The following is a 21867-nucleotide window of genomic DNA, read 5'->3' on the forward strand; positions in this document are numbered from 1 at the left end:
TCTTTAAAATCACTTGCAAACCAGAATAACAATATAAGAGGAGGTAATTCTAAAAAGTTAAGTACTTTTTTAAAGAATAACTATAATTGAAGATAATATTTGTGGTTTTAACATTTGCTTTTCCCTGGTTATTAATGATATTTAGTTCTTATTTTCCTTCTTGCATCTGTTGGCAATTTATTTCTTCCTTAGGAAAAAAAACCTAGTTAGAACTTTTTATTATTGATTAAATATTGTTATTCATTATTGATCTTTTCATTATTGTGTTCTGTTTCCTCTTGATTCAACCTTGATACTGTGTGCTTGTCCAAAAATTTCATTTTCTTCTGGATAATCAAATTTGTTGGTGTATAGTCATTTATAATAGTCGTAATGGTATTTTTTATTTCTCTGGTGTGAGTTGTAATGTTTCCCTTCTTGTATCTGATATTACCTATTTGAGTCTTTCTTTTCCTCATTCTAGCAGGACTTTTTTTTTTTTTTGGTCAATTTTGCTTCTTTTCTAAGAATCAACTCATCATTGTGTTGATTTTGCGTGTTTTTTTAAATAGGCATTTGATTTGTCTTTGCTTTATTATTCCTTTTATTAATTTTGCTTTGGAATTGTTCTTATTTCTAGTTCCTTGAGGCATAGCAATACTTGTTTATTTGAGATCTCTCATTTTTTAAATTGATGTAAATATTGTTTGTTATAAATTTCCCCTGAATTCTCTTTTGGGACTTGGTATACTAAAGTTTCTATCCTAAACTGTTTCAACAGTCTTTGTAACTAAATGAAAATTTCCTTCTTAGTTTTCTTTCAAAGATTTGTTTTATTTAACTTTACAATAAGAAGTGATATATATTTCCATTCTTTTTTGGGCAGTTACTACCCTTATACTCATAGCAGATAAAAAGATTATAAGAAAACTGCCAGTCAGGATTGCTTTTGAATAGGGATGCAAGCATCTTCAACAGAATGTTATGAAGCCAATCTTATAAATAGGATAATATGCTGTGACCAGATACAAATATGACTGATATAAATATGACTACTTCTACTTTGTATTTGATTCCACTTGCTTCTAGTATTCTATTCTACCCTTTAACTTTTTCAGTCTGTGTTTTGAAAGAAGAATGAGGTTCCTTGCAAGCAGCGTGTGTTTAGGTTCCATCATGTCTTGGGATAGATTTGTTTGCATTACCTCTGCCCGGTGACCAGCTTCCTTGTACCTGAATAGTTGCACCTTCCTTCCCTTAAGGAGGTTTCCTGATATCTTTTTGAGTGAGCTGTGTATATTTACAGGTCTTTGTTGGATGTCAGTGGCTTACATGTTTGCTCTTTTAATGTCCTCTCAAAGTTAAAAGCTGTCTTCATAACTCTTGGATATTATATGTTTTTTTAATAAAAGCTTTCCCACAAAGAAAATTAGCCTTCATTGTTATACTTTAATAAAACATTTGAAGAAGAAATAATGACGATTCTATAAATCTCTTCCAAACTTGACAATAATAAGTGATGTATCTCCATTGTTTTTTTTGGGGGGGGGGGCATTTATTACCCTTACATCCATACCAGATAAAAAGATTACAAGAAAACTACCACCCAGGGTCCGTTTTGGATAGGGATGCAAACAGCTTCAACAGAATGTAAGGAGGCTAATCTTTTAAATAGGATAATATGCCATGACCAGATTGGATTTAACTCAGTGTTAGAAAAATGATTTGATTTGATCTCAGTGATTAGAAAAATCAGTTGATTTCAGTGGTCTTTGATTGTTTCTATAAATTCAGAACAGGGGTTTGACAACATATATTAGCTATTCCATTTTCTTGCACACCCCCGCCAAAAAAAATGTTCTGCACCTTAATTGTTGACAAATGTCTTGTTAGAGTTACAAGCCAGTCTAGATTATCCTAAAATCTGCCAAGATCAGCAAATCATACTTCAACACAACAAATGGCTAAATACTAAAATGAAATAGACACGAGACATCTTAATAGTACCCTATAGCCATTTTAAGGTATATAGCAGCTGGTCCTGTATATAGACTAAAATTGAAATGTCAATGAGCTAATCATAGGATGTGGTTAAGAACTTGCATTATTATTATTTTTTTAACATACTGGTTACTCAAAACCATGTCAATTCCATAATGTTGCAAATTGCTGTTGTTATATTGGGACTCTTAATTGACTGGGATGATATTCTACCAGCTCTAACTTTGGACCAGAAATGGTCTCCCCAAGAAACTGTTCAACCCATCTGGACAATAAGTAGCTGGACTCTATGCTTGGTATATGTTTGCAAAGAAAGAATCTTGATTGAATTTGAACTGTAATACTGCAACAAGGTGGAGGAATCCACCAGGGGGGAAAGGTGTGGGGAGGGGTGGGGGGATTCCCAGAGCCTGTGAAACTGTCACACAATGCAAAATAATTAATAAAAAACAAACAAACAAACAAAAAGGAATGCCCTTAGGGAAAGGGCATGTAAAAATTCTGTAGTTAATACCATACTTAATGCAAAACAAATAAAAACAAAACAAAACAAAAAGCAATTGAGTGCTTTTGTCCTAAGCTTGAACTTCAGTCTGTATATTTGCAATCATACTGGAGTTACTGAACAGTAAGTAATGTAGTTTAAAAGAAGACAAAGGCTGGAAATAGTAAAATAGACTTGATTATTTTGATGTCTGAAGATATCTTCAGGAAGCCACTGGCACGATAGCATAGTCGCTAATGGCCTCACCTTGTAGGCGCCAGGATCCCATATGGGCTCCACTTCTAATCCCATCCCGGACCCTGCACCTTCATGGGAGGCCCGGGAGAAGCTCCTGGCTCCTGGCTTCAGACTGGCTCAGCACTGGCTGTTGTGGCCATTTCGTGTGTGAATCAGCAGATGTATCTTTCTCTGTGTATCCCCTTCTCTCTAAATATATGCCTTTCTAATAAAAATAAATAAGCCTTTAAAAAGTTATAAAGGTATGGTAATAAAGGCATTGTTTTATTTTCATAGAAACACATTTGAATCAGTAGAACACTATGAAGTATAGAAATTGACCCCATTGTATTTGATCAACTGATTTTTTTTTTCATTAATTACATTGTATTATGTGACACAGTTTCATAGGTACTGGGATTCTCCCCACCCCTCCCCAAACCCTCCCACCATGGTGAATTCCTCCACCTTGGATCAACTGATTTTGACAACAGTTGGAACATTTAATTCAGTGAGGTAAAGGATTTTTTTTTTTTCAACAGACAGTCCCGGAACTATCAAATAGACATCTAATACTTACTAAAGGATATCTATTTGAAAATGAATTCACAGTAAATCAAAGCTCTGAATATCAGAGCTGGAATTATGTAATATACACAGCAATCCTAGGATAAAGCTTTTATCATGTTGTGTTGGACAAAGATTTTTCAGAGTGCAAAGTCAAGAAAAATGGTGAAAATTTGAAACTTCATTAAGAAAATCAAAGACCATAGGTTGGGAGAACATACCAAAGGTCTGTCTGGTAAAATTTTGAATCTGTAATGTTTTGAGAACTCTTATACCTGAGAGAGTTGAAAATAATCCACCCAGTTAAGCTAAACAAAAGATCAGTAAACTCAGCCAAGTAAAGGGATGTATGATTGGCGAATAAGTACATACAAAGATTCTCAGTGTCATTAGTAATTAAGTGCAACTAAAAACAATATGAAGATATTATCACATATCTAGTAGATCTGCTGACAGTCCAGAAGATTGCAGTATTTACTACCAGCTAGTGTATTAAGAAACTGTAATTTTCACACATTGCTGATCAAAATGGTACAACCAATTTGGGAAGGTTTTTGGCAGTTACTTAAGAAGTTAAACATTTGCTTACCATATTTAGCACAGTAGTTCCACTTAGGGTACTTAGCAAAGAGAAAGGAAACCTAAAGAGCAGTGTAAAATTGGAACTAAGTAAAAAGTGTGTTAATTGTGTATGGAGAAACAAATTGTAGCTTTCCATGTGTTTGAATACTACTAGCAATAAAAGGGAATAAACTACTAAATATGTAACAAATGGTTGTATTCCAGAATCTACATGCTCAGTGAAGCAAAGCAGACACAAAAGTTGTACAAAATGTAATTCAATTTCTATGAAATTCCAGACAAGGCAAAGCCTTAATGATAGAAAGCAGCTCAGTAGTTGAGTGGGGCCAGCACGCATTGGGAAAGAGATTACAAGGACATGCAAGGTGGTTGAAATATTTAATGTAATTATGATGATGGTTCTTTTAATAACTTTTTAAAGTTTTAAGTAAAGCACACAGCATACTCATAAACAGAGAATGTAACTGAGCCATCGCACAAGGCTGGAAAATAACTGACTTTTTAAGAAGAGAGAGGTTATCTTTATTACATTTGGGGAAGAGAATATAGTTTTATAATTTACTTGTGAGTAATAAACTTTGGAAGTGAGCACTTAGAGATGGTAAAATATTGGATATAAATGGATATAAGTTTGCTAATATTTCCATCTTCTGTGATATATATTGGGTAATTTGCAACTACTTTTTAAAAAGATTTGCTTATTTTTACTTGAAGGTAAGAATAACAGAGAAAGGGGCAGCTTCAGAAAGAAAGCAAGAGATCTTCCATTGTCATTTGATGTTTGGTTCCTCTTAGGCATTTTAGTTTGTGTCCATGGTATTTTTCATTACATCTGTAAAGTTTTCGTTTCTGACATTAGCAGTTTCTTCTTTTTTAAATTCAATTTTCTTTTAGATTTCTTCATTAAAAATACGTTTATTTTCAGTTCTTGCTTTGTGTATGCTATTCATTTTTCTGTGGTGTTGTTTATCTCTGCTGTTAGATTTGATGGGCCTTATTTTTGTGCTACCTTCCTTGTTAGTTTTTAGTTGACCAGTCATCTTTGTATATGAGAATCTCTCTTCTCCTGCATAAGGTTAGATGTGACCTAGTCTGCTTCTGCAGTTTGTGTGGGTTTTACCTACCAGAACACAGTGGCCTTTCTCTCTGCACTCAGCTGCCTGTCCCCTAAATGAATGTCACACTTGGGTTTCCTCCTCTTCCTCCCTGTAGGTACTTGACACAGGTACTTGTGGCTTTTCCAGGTCCACGCTTTGCTCAGGGGATCTTTTCATGTGCACACTGGTTTCTCTGTTGGTTGAATTGGTCTAATCTTACAATTTTTCTTAACATCAAGGAGTTTCTCAGAATATTTATTTTACTGCAGAAAAACAGTCCTTTTTTATTTGTCACCTTGTATTTTTCTACTAAAATTAGCACTAATTATCACTAATTTCATATAATTGTGATCAGAATTGTAGATACAGATATGTGCCTAGTCTGCCCTTTGTTTTAAGCTGAAATGTAGTATTTAGCAGTGTTATGGTGATACTTTTGTACTAATTGCAGGATAATCTTACAGCTATGAAACCAGATCAGAGAGCAGGTAAGTTTCCTAGATTTTGCATGCTGTGACTCTTGTAACAATTTCTCAATAGCTCTTAATTAGATCAGAGTTTGGATCATTCTGCCAATGAGTAAAATAGTAATTGAGAGTTGAGTGATTAATTCATTTCTAAAAAGCCTATCAATGCTTTCCCCCAAATTAGTTAATAATTTATGTGATCTGAGGTTGTTTTTAGGGTTTACTGATCTCAGTCTGGTGCTGTGGACTATGCGAATGTTCCTCAAATGTTCTAAAATGGACTCATTTTGTCCAAATGACAGAATTAAAACTCAGTCATCTCCCTAATATAGCATTAATCATACTGTTTGTAAAACTGTGCCTTGATGAAAATTTGTTATTGTGTCTTCTTTTTTTTAGGGTGATGCTGTTAAAAGCAATCTTCCGAATATTAAAGAAAATGAAAGTGGTGATGTAAATGCTACTGACACGAATAACCAAGGGAATAGCATACGAGTCAGTAAAACCAAACTGAGAAATACTCAGTGTGCAGCTGAAAAGCCAAATGATGATGTCAGTGTAGAGGAAGACAAGCAAAGAAAGCCGAACAGAAAGATTGGAAAGACAGCGCCCCAGGTGCCCGCTCAGGACATGGAGCCAGAGACGCCTGAGAAGGCGGACTCTGCCCATCACAAAGCACGACCGAAGCCTCAGTCTGGCGTTGGCCATCAGAAAAGTGAGAAAACACGTGAGGGACGGGAGAATGATGATTTGGATGAGGAAGAACTGATGCAAGCATATCAGCTTCAAGTAGCTGAGGAAATGGCCAAGGAGATTAAGAAGAAAATTAAAAAGAAACTGAAAGAACAGCTGACTTACTTTCCCTCTGATACGTCATCGCATGATGACAAGTTGAGCAGTGAGAAAAGAAAAAAGAAAAAAAAAGTTCCAGTTCTGTCGAAAGCTGAAACAAGGTACTTTACTTGGATAGATAGAATTCATCTTCTTAAGAAAACTAGGATTTTCAGTGAAAAGTGGTACTTGTCACTTAGCAAAGGACATTGTTAGTCCTTCTTTAGAAAACGTTTCACTAAGATAGTAAAAAAACCAACCGTTGATGTTGTACCTCACTATGTATTTCATGATTTACAAGATTTCGATCATTTATTGCTAGAAGGGAAAATAGTAGTGTTGTTTGCTTTGCTGATGAGGTGACTAGAGCTTAAGTCCTGGAACTAGTAAGAGACTAGACTACTAACCCAGTACATTGGTAAGTGGAGCTCTAGACTCTACCCTTAACTACACACTTCTGTCTGCTTAAAAACAACAGAAGCCTAATTAGTTCTCCTTTTTGAGTTACATATGGCTATTTGGATATTTATAGTATATTTTCTCTTATTCAAGTAGCATGGTTATAGTAGCAACAATCATCCAGAGCTAATCAGTGTAACAATTTGATATTCTAGTCTTTTTCTATATGTGCTACTTATACATCTATACTTACATATATAATATGAATTTATATTTATGTTTGCAGATTCTCTTCTTGGAGAAAACATCAGATGAAATATGTCTTTTAACTTCTATGATAACTCCTCCCCCACTCTGCAATCCTTATGTAGAAAAACAGCTTGAGATTGGAACATTTTACATATAACATTTGTTGGCATAACAAGAAAATTATCCCTGAAGCCTTTGATTAAAATTAATTGCCCTCTGACCAAAAAGTAGATCAGTAGTAATAGAGAGAAAGTAAGTCGGGTTGCTATAGGGACATGCTAGTGTTTATATTAGTTTTGTGTTGCTGCATTTAAAAATTACTGCAGAATTTAGCAACTCAGAACAACAAACATTGGTCTTTCTATGGGTCAGGAATCAGAATCACTAAATGGGGTACCTCTGACCCTCAGTGGATCTCACCCTGGTAATCAGGATGTTGGTCAGGGCCGAAGTCATCTCCAGGCTTCAAGGGAGAGATTCTGCCAAGTGACACGGCTATGAAGACATTGCAGACAGTTCTAAGCTCATTTACATGGCGGTTGGAAGGGCCCTGATTCTGATCTGCTTTTTTTCCGGATCGCATTTCCTTTCTGCGTGGACTAAGCATAACATAGCCGCCTGCTTCCCTGCTGAGACAGTGAGAGCAACTCAGAAACCAGTCTTTTTTTTTTTTTTTTAGAAACCAGGTTTTTTTGAGACCCAATATTAGAAAAAGTGACACTTGTTACTTTTTGCCATTTTCTGTCAATTAGAAGCGGGTCATTAGAACTTGGAGAGGAGCATACAAAGACATGAGGATCAAGGCGCCCATCTTCGGGCCTTCAGCCCATCTGTAGCTTCTTCTCTCCCCCTCAGTCTCTCAAACATATGAGGAAATACATAAAAAGACGTTTTTTTTTTTTTTCCGTCTATGGTTTACCTGGCAGCAGAATAAGGCTGTTTTGCTCAGTCCTACAGAAAGCTCCATTGCGTATAAAATAGGATTTTCTATAGGTTTTTTTTTTTTAAAGATTTATTTTATTTTCATTACAAAGTCAGATATACTGAGAGGAGGAGAGATAGAGAGGAAGTAGAGCTGCCAGGATTAGAACCAGCGGTCATATGGGATCAAGGCGAGGACCTTAGCCACTAGGCCACACTGCCAAGCCCTCTATAGGGTTTTGAGCTCAGTTCTTGAGTTGCCTCATAGGCTTATAACTCCTTAACAAGAATGAAATAGTGCCTAGGTACTTAGTTTAGTAATAATCTTAGTGTATAATAAAACTATATGCATTTCCCAGGAGAAGATCATGCTAATTTTAAGGTCATCTTTGCTTCTGTCTACTGATCACTCTGTAAAATGTATAATAATTAGTATAATAATACATTTGTGATGTTTCATCCTTGGGTTCTATTTGCAGTTCACTGACTGAGTGTAATGACCCAAATGAAGGCAAACAAAAGAAAGAATCTCCAGTTGGAGCAGTGACTTCAGAGTCTCATCAAGATGATGACATAAGCTCAGCCAAACATAATGCAGAAGACAGCATGCAAGAAAACACCAAACCTAAGCCAAAAAAGACAAAAAAGAAGGTTAAAGCAGGTCTGTTATTGAAAATAAATGAAAAAATTCAGTGCCTCAATAGTAACTTAATTCTAGAAATCTTAGACCTTAAAATTGAAATTAGAGTATGTAATGGAGAAAAATCCAATATAGAACGCTTAGCACTTGTTCTTGTGTTTGTGTAGATTAAAGCATTCATTCGTTTGTAGCTCTTATTCTGTGGGGAGTTGTATTAAGTTTTTTTTTTTTTTAAGATTTATTTATTTTTATTAGAAAGGCAGGAATGCAGAGAGGAGGAAGGGAGACAGAGGGAAAGATCTTCCGTCCACTGGTTCACTCCCCAAGTGGCTGCAGTGGGCCGGAGCTGAACCGATCCAAAGCCAGGAGCCTGGAGCTTCTTCCAGGTCTCCCACATAGGCGCAGGGTCCCAAGGCTTTGGGGCTGTCCTCTACTGCTTTTGCAGGCCACAGGCAGAGAGCGTGATGCGAAGTGGGAAACCAGCACCCATGTGGGATCTCAGCCAATGCAAGGCAAGAATTTTAGCCACTAAGTTACCGTGCCAGGCTCTTATTAAGTTATTTCTAATTCTTGACTTAATTTAGAATGCAGTTGGCTTTGTTGTTGCTGTTGTAGCATAAAAGATTTCTTCTTTAAACAGCTGAGTTCAGAGCCATAAATATGTAAGACATGGTCATTGAATGCCACTATTAGTCAACAGCCAGTAAACATTTCAGATGCTCAGGTTACATCCTTCTGGTAACATAGCTTTACAATTCCTTAACCAAATTCTATTTCTCCTTTCTCAGCTTTCCTTTTTGCTTCTTGCTTTCTTTCCCATTTCTTGTCATTACTTTTGTCTTTTCTTATTGTTGCATTTTTGTCATTAGTTACATCTTTTTCTTTTTGATTTCTCTGTAAGTGGCTAAAAGTTAAAGTAAAATAGAAAGTTTTCAAATTTATGATGGTTTTCTTGTTGGAGGATATAATGTCTTATTCCTTTAATCATAGTTTTAAAAACTTCATTGTAAGGGTAGGAATTTTGGCACAGTGCTGAAGATGCTGCTTCTCAGTACCTGGTTTGAGCCTTGACTCCTCTTCCGATCCAGTTTCCTGGTACTGTATTCCCTGGGAAGTGGCAGATTATGGCTTAAGTGCTTGACTCCCTGCCACCTCCGTGGAAGATCCTTAGCGAGTTCCTGGCTCCTGGATTCAGCCCTGTCCAGTCCTGATTGTGGGGGATATTTTGGGGAAAGAACTAGCAGAGAGGTAGCAGGTGTTTTTTGTTTGTTCATTTGTTTGTTTTTGTTTTTTGTCTCTTTGCCTTTCACATAAAGTTTTTAGAAATTTAGAAAAATCTACTGAGAAAGACTGGTAAGCTGAGATCCTCTTAGTGGGAAGGGTTTTATTTTGTTTATGCCTTTACTTTTTAGTTGACAAATGTTTGTATTTTTGAGGTCTAGCATGAAAACATGATACATAGGTAGGGTGTGTAATAATTAAATCAGAGCAGTTTATATTTTCATCTCCAGCATTTGTATTTCTGTGTCCTGGGAAGTGTTGGACTAGTTTAGTTGTTTTGAAATATTTCATAAAGTATTGTAGACTTTAGTTGCTTTGCTCTACTGTAATACACTAGAACTAATTCTAGTGTAGGTGTATTCTAATACCAGGAAGGATTTAAAGTCAGGTTTAGTTTTCCAAGTAAATATTGGAGAAGAAAGAGAGAGAAGTCTTAATCTTCCGTGTGCTGGTTTATTCCCCATGTGACTGCAACAGCTGAGGCTGGACCACGCCAAAGCCAGGCGCTTTTCCAGGTCTCCCATGTGGTTGAGGGACCCACCCGATTGGACCATCCTACTTGCTTTCCCAGGTGCAGTAGCAGGGAGCTCGATTGGAAATGGAGCAGCCAGGACATGAATGAGCACCCATATGGTAAACCTGTTACTTCACAGTGCCAGCCCCTATTTCTAGCTTTATACGTTGGATTTAATAAGAAAGATTATGATTTTTCTTATTTTAGATGCATTTGAGGTTCTACAATTCTGTGTAACCAATAGTTTTCTGCATCTCCCAAATTTTGATATTATATATCCTCATTATCATTCAGTAAAAAATAATGTGTAATTTCCAGGCAAAGGGAGATCTATCAACTGACTGTGTCACTCCCCAAATGGCCACGCTCGTGGAAGCTGGACTAGGCAGAAGCCAGGAGCCAGGCCCGCGTCTGCTGCCTTTCCAGGCACGTTAGCGGGGAGCTGGACCGGAAGCAGAGCAGGAAGGGAGGCAGGCGTTGCAGGAGGCAGCCGACCTCTTGCAGCACAACACTGGTCCCAGCAGATGCTTTTCTGCTTATCTTTCTGTAACTAATTTCTGTCTTCTGTCTTCTTCATAGAAATCTGAGTACGATGAGTGATTTCAGTCTTTTGAGTTTACTGAAGCTTTCATTATGATGACTTTATAGACAGTATTAGTGACTCTTCCATCGATTCAGTGCAGTGTTCTCTGTCAGATCAAGTTTCATTATGTTCGTTTTACTTATTTTATTTATTCATAATTACTTATATTATTTCCTCTGTCAGCTGTTGACAGATTTCAAAATTCTGTGGTATTGAGTTTATCTTTATTTTAGAACATTTTTATTTATGTGTTTTGAAGCTGTGTGTTAAATAAATACGTATTTGGGACTATTGTATTTCCTCACAAATTGATGTTTTTGTCATTATACAGTATTCTTTTCCCTTAAAATCAACCTGAGTTTGGAATTTGAACAAGTGTGTTTTTCCCATTCTCTCGGTTACCTTTGATTCTTCTTTGGAATTTTAGTTTGTGTAGTACCACTTTTTTATGTGCCTCTCATGTCTTTAATATGAAAGTTTGCAATTTATCTGTCTTTTCCTAGTCTGTGTTATCTGTTGATCTGTCGTGTCTTGTCCCATCCTATGTAGAAATAGAAATTCTGGTTATAAATAAACTGAGTGACAATATATTCCATGTACAAAATACCTTGATAAATTTAGCTTTTGGCCTTTGATTAGCTTTTTCTTTTGGTGTTGTTGGTCCTTGTTAAAAAGATTGCTTACCGAATTCATTAGTAAATGTGTAAGTTTACTCTTAGTGTATATTCTGCTACTGTCTGGCATTTTCTTTCTTTTTCCTTGAAGTTCTTTTGTTACTAAAATGAAATAATCACAGATCATAAGATTTTATTAAATGTAATTTAAAGTTGAGATTAATGGCGTATGGCATTGATTTTCTTCAATGTATGTAGTTTCAAATGATAATGAAGACATGGATGGTGATGGTGTTCAAGAAATAACCAGTCGAGACAGCCCAGTTTATCCAAAATGTTTGGTTGATGATGACCTTGTCCTGGGAGTTTACATTCACCGAACTGATCGGCTTAAGTCAGATTTTCTGATTTCTCACCCAATGGTTAAAATTCACGTCATTGATGAGAATACTGGCCAGTATGTCAAGAAAGATGACAGGTAATTTTGAAGTTGAGACTGTCCACTGTAGAAGTTTTCTTCCTGCCATTAGTAGTTGAAAGTGAGCTGGGATGGAGCCATGAGTTTATGTTAGAGAGAAATCTAATAGTTGTTTAAGTTCATCCCCCAATTAATATTGATCTGTGTGTTTTGAAGAAGAAATTGAGAACACCGTTCAGTTCAGCAGTTCATTTTCAGTGGAAAGGAATAATTCATCTTAAGCAGTGAAAAAGTGCTACCAAGCTTATTGACTTTATGGGATAAAGTTTGGATTGGAACTGCTTTATGTTGCATTATAATGCTTCAGAGATATAATATATATATTTTTAAGCATTTATTATTATTGGAAAGCCGGATATACAGAGAGGAGGAGAAACAGACAGGAAGATCTTCCATCCGATGTTTCACTCCCCAAGTGAGCCGCAACGGGCCGGTACGCGCCAATCCGATGCGGGGATCCAGGAACCTCTTCCAGGTCTCCCACGCAGGTGCAGGGTCCCAAAGCTTTGGGCCGTCCTCAACTGCTTTCCCAGGCCACAAGCAGGGAGCTGGGTTGGAAGTGTAGCTGCTGGGATTAGAACCGGCGCCCATATGGGATCCCGGGGCGTTCAAGGCGAGGACTTTAGCCGCTAGGCCATGCCGCCGGGCCCATAATATATTTTTTTGATAACATGTTACCTGGTCCTCAGGTGAAGTGAGTGAATCTCGATATTTCTTTCCTAAAATTACTTCTGTAACAAATACATGCATTAAAAATACATGAAAGTAGAATGAAATAAATAGTTACGGTAGAATTCAAAGAAATCATTTGTTTGGGAAGATGACAGGAGAGGGAAATGCGAAGATTATCCAGTAAAGATTCACTTGTATAGTTATCTGAGGACATACAAAGCAGCTGTGACAAAGGAGTTGCAATTTTGTGTTCATTTTAGTTAAGTAAATTTACTTTTTAATCACAGGATATTTAACACGCTCAAGAAATTGCTTTTTTCTCTAGCTCTGTATGAAGTGTAATCATAGCTTTTCGCTGTCTATCTATGATAAATGCTGTACAACCAACTAGTAATAAATAAATGCAAGGTGATAGTAATGCACTATTACTTTTAAGTTTTCAATTTTCTATATGGATAGTAAAAAATAGTTTTTCCCTTTCTAGTATATGGTTATTCATGATTTTTGGTAGTCTTACCTTGTACATTGTAGAATTTTTTTCACCTTAAAATTATCACGAAGAATTGTACTAATGGAAGTATTTTTCTTTGAACAGTGAACGGCCTGTTTCATCTTACTATGAAAAAGAGAGTGTGGATTATATTCTTCCTATTATGACCCAGCCATATGATTTTAAGCAGTTAAAATCAAGGCTTCCAGAGTGGGAAGAACAGATTATATTCAATGAAAATTTTCCATATTTGCTTCGAGGTTTTGATGAGAGTCCCAAAGTCATCTTGTTCTTTGAGGTATGAATTGAATGAAACAATTTAACAGAAATGTTAGGTAACAGTAGCACAAATGTAAGCTCTTTTTAATAGTTTAGTAATGCAATTACTAGATTTTGTGTTGTCACGTGCTATCGAGATTTAGGATGTATTTTTTTTTAACAGAGGAGGTGTGTTTGATGAACATCTACTAGTGGCACACACTAGCCGTTGGACCCACTGAATGTCGTTTGACTCTTACAGCAATCCCATGGCTAAAGGCAACCCTTTTTTCTGAACCCATTTCATGAATAATGAACCGATTTAACTGTGTCAGACATCCTGAGAATTATGGATATCATCTGCGTAAGCAAAATTAGCCATATATAGATCAGTTCACCAACGCAGTGAAACATGCAACCGGAGATGTAGAACTTCTTATATGTGAAAGACCAGAAAACCAGCGCTGACAACGAGGGGGCTAGGAAGCAGCTGGTCTCAGAGCTGACTTGTTTTTCTGATTTTACTTTTTGTTTCCCTTTTCCCTGATAAAAATGTCAAGGATTGTGGAGAACATAGAATTTATCATTCATTCCAGTTTTAAAGGTAGATGATTAGTTTTGAAAGTAGCTTAGATCTAGAACACCTTGTTTCTTTTTCTCTCTAGTATTCTCTTTTTGTAAGCAAGAAAGGGAATTTTATCAAGGAAACGGCAAGGAGTCTGGCATAAGCAGAGCTAATGATTCATTTTGTAGGGTTGTTTGTTTTTTAAAATTCTTAATTTTCAGGTTTTCCATGGGTATTTATAATATAAATATTCTACCATGTACATCAGTGATTGTGTTGGGTATGATCTATAGAGGCCTGTAATTATTTAAGAAGTTAGTTACAATTTGGGGCCAGCATAGTGGCTCAATGGGATAATTCTCCACCTAGAAGTGTGGGCATCCCATAGTAACATAGATTCATGTCCCAGATACTCCACTTCCTTTGGAAACCTCTGCTTATAGCCTGGGAAAGCATCGGAGGATGGCCCAAAGTCTCAGGACCCTGCATCCACACAGATGACCTGGAGGATGCTCCTGCCTCCTGGCTTCTGATCAGCTGAGCTCTGACCCTGAAGGTGACTTGGGGAATGAACTAGCCGATCGAAGGCCTTCCTTTCTGTGTTTCCTTCTCTCTGTAAATCTGTATTTCCAAGAAGAATAAGTATATCCTAAAAATAATTTAAGTAAAAGGTTATAATTTGTATCTGAAAGAACATTTCTTCCTTATAGAAATTTGGGATTTTGTTTGTTATAATATTATTTATATTTATTAATGTTAAGAGTTTAAGAATGCTTGATTGCTAGATTTATAAATAGTTTTATTACTTCTTAAGTTTTAGTGTAATGTGTTCTTTCTTGTGCAACTAGTTTTTTATTTTAACATTTTACAGACTATTGAAGGAGACTTTGATTGTATATTTTAGAATCTCTTTAAACTGTTACAAAATTTGTAGATACTTATCCAAAAGGAAAAATAATAGACCCGTAAAGTATGTGGACAAGCATATTTATTTCAATGTTGTTTATAACAACACAATTTTAAGATAAAAGCACGTACATTTCAGATTTGTTTACACTATTGTTTTATTCAATTTATTATATTTATAATAGGCTGCCATCAAGATGATATTCAAGTATATGCAGGAACATGAAAATATATCTACTACATAGTTTAAGAAGATAATTTGCAAAGAAAGCACATATTGGATTTGTAGTGACATATGTTAGAAATAGACATGAAACATTTAAGTACATGTCAGTGATAAATAAAGTTCTGTCAGTCTGGAGTACAAGTTGCTTTGACTTTGTTTACATTATTTTACTGTATGATCATTTTTTTTTACTGAGTGTGTATTATATCTGAAAAGAGATTGTAGTGTCTAAAGAAGAGGGGCGAATAGAATCAGCTTGTTTTTTGAATGGTCTTCGGTGAAGATTATTTCTCCAGAGCTATTGGTAAGCACCTGTGAGTCAATGGCTCTGACAAACACCTAGAATACAGTATCTGCGGGTTTTGCAAATCTGTTGGCTTGGACAACCAGACAGGATGAGGTAGGAAAGAAATCCTCTTGAGAAGTCTAATGACAGAGTCTGTTCAAAGTGGAAGCCTTCAATTTTAGGAAGGACCAGATGTTTGGCCATGAACTTTTAAACAACCCATTTGACTTCTGTTCTAGCATAAAACATAATCCAGGCTTAAAAAGTCTATGTCTGACATATGTGTGCTTGGGGTACATTCAGGGTACTTAATACTTTGCTCTGTTTTCAAAATGAATCTTAATAAATGAATCTTAATAAAAGGTTTGTAAATAAATGATAAAGTGGCCAATGGTGAGTTAACTTTAAAGTCCATGAAATAAAATAAAAATGTTTGTGCCTATATTAATTATAATAGTATGTTCATTCTGTTATTAAATTTAGGTGACCTAGCATTCTGAGAGAAGTAATTTTAAAAATTTATTTGCAGATTCTTGATTTCTTAAGTATGGAAGAAATTAAAAACAACTCTGAAGTTCAAAACCAGGAATGTGGCTTTCGAAAGATTGCCTGGGCATTTCTTAAGGTATGTTTTTCACTTATTTGAAACACTTCAGATTTGATTGGCTGGTTTTCCCCAAGTTAGTTTGTATTCATATAAGGAGTAATGATCTAAGATCAGATTGCCATGGTGTTCGTTATTAACTCAAGCCCAAGTGACACTCATTCATATCTTCCTTTCCTGATGATTGGCCTGGTATGTGAATGGCCTTGAGGATTCATTGTTGACTAAGATACAGAAGCCCCACCATCACTGATTCAGTGCAGGGAATACTTAGTAAGCCCCCTCGCTGTAAAAGTCACTGTTCTTGTCAGTGAACCTAGGGAAGATAGATTTCTTAAAATCATATCTGAAAACCATTTTTTTAGCTATAATTCAATACCAAGCTTTATAAATAACCGTGAGCATGTCTGGGGTGGAAGTTGGAAACAAGGGCTCCGTGAGGTCAAAGGAAGGTTTCAGGAGAGGCATTTCACGGGGCATTAGCAAGAGGGAGGAGTGAGTTCACAGTTCTGGGGACAGGTGCTGTATGCAAAGATGCTGGTGTGGGAAGCGGCAGTGTTGGCTGGGATAACCAGCAGAGGGCTTCTGCGATTGGATGGCGGAGGCTGGGGACAGCATGGTGCAGGAACAGGCTGAAAGGTCTTGATGACACACGATCTTCTAAGCCATTGGAGCAACAAGAAACCATTACCGAATATTAAAGAGTAAGGAGAAGCTATGACCGCATTTTAATTAGTTTTAAAAGATCTATGTATTTATTGATTCTAAAGACAAAAAAACTATGAGAGACAAAAAATCTTCCATCTGCTGTTACAGTCCCCTAATGCACAAGCAACAGCTCCAGTTAAGCCTGGCTGAAGCCAGGAGCCAGGAGCTTTATCTTACTCTCTTATGTGGTCTTCAGGGACCCACGTATCATTTGCTGCTTTCCCAGGCACGTTAGCAGGAAACCTGCATGGAAGTACATGCCCAGGACTAGAACTGGCACTCTGATAGGGATGTTGGCATTGCAAAAAGCAATTTAACAAGTGAGATGTTGCCTGTCCCCATGATAACATTTTAAACAAAAGGATAAAGTAATTTCATTTGTATTTCAGAATGTTAGCTTGATGTACAAAAATGGATTAGAGAGGGGGAAAGGTAGGTATTACAAGACCAATTGAAGAGATAGTTACAGTAGTCTTGGTGCAAATGGCAGTGTCGGGCCCAGCGGCGTGGCCTAGCAGCTAAAGTCCTCGCCTTGAACACCCCGGGATCCCATGTGGGCGCCAGTTCTAATCCTGGCAGCTCCACTTCCCATCCAGCTCCCTGCTTGTAGCCTGGGAAAGCAGTCGAGGACGGCCCAAAGCTTTGGGACCCTGCGCCCATGTGGGAGACCCGGAAGAGGTTCCTGGTTCCCAGCATTGGATCGGCGCGCACTGGCCCGTTGCGGCTCACTTGGGGAGTGAATCATCAGATGGAAGATCTTCCTCTCTGTCTCTCCTCCTCTCTGTATAACCGGCTTTCCAATAACAATAAAATCTTATAAAAAAAAAATGGCAGTGTCTTCCAGTAGGATATTTCAGTAGAGACGAAAAACGTAGATTGATATTGATTATTGGTATTGGTATTATTATATATATCATATATAATAATATATTATATAAGTATATATAATAATATATATTATATTATTGTTATTGTTATTGATTTTTTTCTGACTAAACATGTAGATTTGAATTGTGGAAATCTGGAGTATTGCAATTTTTACCATCTTACAAAAAAAATTTTCACTTACGCGTTCGATTCAAAAAATAGCAAATATCCATAAAACACATAGCAGTCTGATGAATAAAGAGCATTTCATAAATAAGTTAAACATTATATCTATCTCCACTGTTTGTCTCCACTTAGGTGTCTATGTAGACATATTACCTTCATAACCATGTGATACAGTGCAGGTTGAAACTCAGTTGAGTCATGTACTCCACACTGGCATTTAGGGGCTTTACAAGAAATGTACTTAAATTACTTAAATTACTTGGTCCAGCTGATACAACATTTAAGATTACCATTCTATAACTTACATATTCTTTTAGACCGTTTCCCATGCCCATGTAAAGCAAAAGAATGAAGTTCCCTTACTGTGGTAAACATTGCCACCTTGTGGCTAGTCTTAGGAACTGCTTTGATTGGAAGACTAACATCTCATGGCATTTTTGCCTATTAAGTATTATATGGATTTTTAACTTATTTATCCATACTAATGTAAAGTGCCTGGTATATAAGGAAACAATTTAAAGAACTACCATGATAAAGTTTTAGACAGACAGTGAAAGAGTTTTTAGGGAAGTCTGAAGTGCTCACTACTTTACACCTAAACTTTTTTTTTAAATATATATTTATGTATTTGAAAGGCAAAATGATTGAGAAAGGAAGGGAAAGATAGAGAAAGCAAGACAGACATCTGCCATATGCTGATTCACTTCCCAAACGGCTGCAAGGCTGTGACTGGGCCGTACTGAAGCCAGTAGCCAGGAACTCCATCCAGGGCTGCCATGCACATGGCATTGGCTCACGTGCTTTGGTTAACCTGCTGCTGTCTTACCGGGAGTGCTAGCAGGAATCTGCATTGGAAGCAGAGTGACAGTGCTAAGGCTCCACTGGAAGTGGCAGCTGAAGGTTAACCCTCTGTGCCACAGCCTTAACCCTACTCCTGAACTTTTTTTTTCTAATTTGAAATTATCCTTCACCCTTGGTATCACTTGGTACCCACCATGTCACCCTTCAGTTTATAACTTCCGTTGGCTGTGATCCTATCCTAGGGGGCTGGGGATGAAGATAGACTGCGTGTGTGCTATCTCTGTCTGTGTGTTGACGCGTCACTGCTCACCTCACTACAATCTAGAACTTGCTTTTGCCACTGAGGCTTCTCCAGCCAGACGGCTAATGACTTCTGTTGGCCAGGCTTTTCAGCTGTTGCTTTATGTGTATTTAGTGCATTATGTCTTATAACTGTTTCTTTAGCTTCGTTGATACCTTCTGAGTCGCCTCTTACCTTCTTTCAGAAGTCTTTCAGATGGCCTTCCCATCTGTGTCTTCGATATTCAGTGCCACTCAGAGTTTCATTCTTAACTTTCTTTGGACCCATTTTTCTCAACTGTGATTCACATATTTGAGACTCTGCCTGACCCTAACAGTGCCTATTCCTTCAGTTGGTGATACTGCTACCACCTGCCCAGTCAACCAAATTTATGACCTCAGAGTTGCACTTTTTTTTTCTGTAGCCACAAGTCCTATGTGACTGTTTGAATTCAAATTCATTAAAACTAAATAGAATTGGGCTTGGCAGCGTGGCCTAGTGGCTAAGGTCCTCGCCTTGATCCCATATGGCCGCTGGTTCTAATCCCGGCAGCTCCACTTCCTCTCTCTCTCTCCTCCTCTCAGTATATCTGACTTTGTAATAAAAAAATAAATAAATTAAAAACTAAATAGAATTAAAACTGTGTCAGCATGCATGCGTTACACATAGCCATTCCTCTTTGCATAGCCCAGATGCAGAGCACCCACCATCACAGAAAGTTCTGTTGTAACGGCACAAACCCTTACTGTCCAGGTTTCATCTGCCAGTGAGAGTTCTGAAGTATCTTCTTGGCATTCATTGCCCGTTTCTCTGGCTTGTCACTCTAGTATTCTGCCTCAACTGCTCAGACTCCCAAGTGTCTCTTGTCTTAATTTGTAGAGGACAGAAACATTAGAAAGCTATTTCCTAGTCAGATTTATGGTCTAGTGAAAAACTGCCTGTTTGGAGTTGGTGAGATTTTCAAATTTCTTTTATTAGATTGAATTTGTATCTATGTGTATAGATATATAAACTTTAAATGTAAGTTGCTTTGTTTAATAAAATTTTAAAACAGATATTTGTAGACATGGCAGACTAAAATCCTGAGAAAAATGATGAATGGCTTAACATTACTTTAAAATTATTTTGACTATAACAAAACAAAATAACTTAAAATCTCACCCATTAAAAAAACTGCTACTGGAAGCAGACATTTAACCTACCGGTCAAGGTGCTCGTGTTGCACGTTGCAGTCCCTGAGTTCAATTCCCAGCTCCTGCTCCTGACCTGACCTTGCTGCCGGTGTAGTTGCTGAGAGTCAGGATGCTCGAGCTGCCTTGTGTACAGGACAGCTGGGCTGTGTTCTTGGCTCTAGCCACAGCCTGGCCCTAGTTGTTTTTTTGTTTTGTTTTGCTTTGTTTTGTTTTAATTTGGGAAGTAACCAGAGGATAGAAGCCCTCTTTCTGTCTGTCTGTCTTTGTCTGTCTGCCTCAAGTAGATTAATAACAAAAATCTTTACACCGAGCAAATGGAAAATTTGTTTGTGTTTGCACTTCTTAGCCTTTGTCAATATTATTTCAAAGAAATGTGAATTGATCACCCCTTTGGTGTGCAGTGACATCTGACAGGGTGAGTGTGTTACCTACAGTCGGAAATTGTACCTTTGAAAGGAGAGCAGGCAGGAAAACACTTTAAATTTGTCAAAGTGATCTAACTGTGCATAACCATGAACAATGTTCTTTGCTTTACAAATCTAGGGAATTTCAACTATGCCATATTTAAATTCTTTTAAAAATGGATTTTTGACTATATAGTGTTGCTTTATTGAATACATTATTTTTATGAAGGTAATATTTTATATGAATTCTTATTTTTAGCTTCTGGGAGCCAATGGAAATGCAAACATCAATTCCAAACTTCGTTTGCAGCTGTTTTACCCACCTACTAAACCTCGATCCCAGTTAAATGTTGTTGAAGTATTTGAATGGTGGTCAAAATGTCCCAGAAATCGTTATCCATCAACATTATATGTAACTGTAAGAGGACTGAAACTTCCAGATTGTGTAAGTTAATAGCACATATAAATGTATATCACTTGTTGTTGAAATTAAATTATGATATAATATTTCTAATGGACAAGATTTCTAAAATTATTTTTAATTAAAGTTTAGCAAAAGGTGCCTTCAGAGAGCCTGGAAAAGGTTAAACTTAAAATATATGTGAATTAATTTTTTAAGTATTAAATGCACATTTCAGTGTTAGGAAAAATACTTTTTATTATTGGATTTTAAAAATTAAAGATTAAAAAAATAGCTTAAAACTGGGGACAAATATTTTCCTGTAAAGGGCCTGGTAGTAAATATTTTGTGGTATGAAAGTAGCTATATAGACATAGGTTTACAGTAACATGATCTGTCCCAGTAAAACAGTCACCAGGCCAGCTTTGGTTTATGGGTAATTTGTTGATCCCTGACTTACAGGTCCATTTTTTTTTTCGTGATAGAGATATTTAAAATCCAGGATATAATATATCTACTGTTGTTTTCCATAAATGAGTATTGAAAGTGATAATAGCAAAATATTGATCCTAAAATGAAAAAATGTTTGCTTTCATCTTATTGTAAGAAATTAATCTTTTAAGTTAGTTGCACATTCTGTAACTGGTATTACATACTGTGAACTCAGGGTTAATATACTTTAATGTGAATGAAGTAAAAAGAATCAACAAAATATGAGGATTTTTAAAAAATTCGATTTTCGTGATACTCCTTTTGTGATTTTAAAACCTGAGGGACATAGTGTGTTAGTCGCAGCCTAACACCCCGTAAGTGTTGATAAGGAAATGGAAGTGGGTAGCGGGCATTTGGCACAGTGCTTGGGTTGCTGTTTGTGACGCCCACGTCCTGTAGCCAAGTGTGTGGATTCAGGTGCCAGCTCTGCTTCTGATTCTAGTTTCTTACTGATGCACACTTTGGGCAGCAGCAGGGGATACTCGAGGGCTTGGACCCCTGCCATCCACATGGCAGATGTAGTAAAGCTCTTGGCTTCTGACTTCAGCCTGGCCACATTTAGACTGTTGCAGACATTTGAGGTGTGAACTGGTCAATGGCAGATC

At 36.9% G+C, this 21867-nt stretch overlaps 1 protein-coding gene across 1 annotated transcript in view; it reads left to right on the plus strand.

Moving 5' to 3' along the window:
- The window catches only part of AHI1 (Abelson helper integration site 1), a 193350-nt gene that overhangs the window by 18044 nt on the left and 153439 nt on the right, over positions 1-21867 (plus strand). The window contains exons 4-9 of the mRNA XM_012927595.2: positions 5814-6367; positions 8294-8475; positions 11705-11924; positions 13192-13384; positions 15857-15952; positions 20630-20815. Of these exons, the coding sequence (XP_012783049.2) occupies positions 5814-6367; positions 8294-8475; positions 11705-11924; positions 13192-13384; positions 15857-15952; positions 20630-20815 (1431 nt within the window). The remainder of the gene's footprint in view (positions 1-5813; positions 6368-8293; positions 8476-11704; positions 11925-13191; positions 13385-15856; positions 15953-20629; positions 20816-21867) is intronic.

The sequence above is a fragment of the Ochotona princeps genome, chromosome 1, assembly GCF_030435755.1.
Source record: "Ochotona princeps isolate mOchPri1 chromosome 1, mOchPri1.hap1, whole genome shotgun sequence".
Classification (NCBI taxonomy): domain Eukaryota; kingdom Metazoa; phylum Chordata; class Mammalia; order Lagomorpha; family Ochotonidae; genus Ochotona; species Ochotona princeps.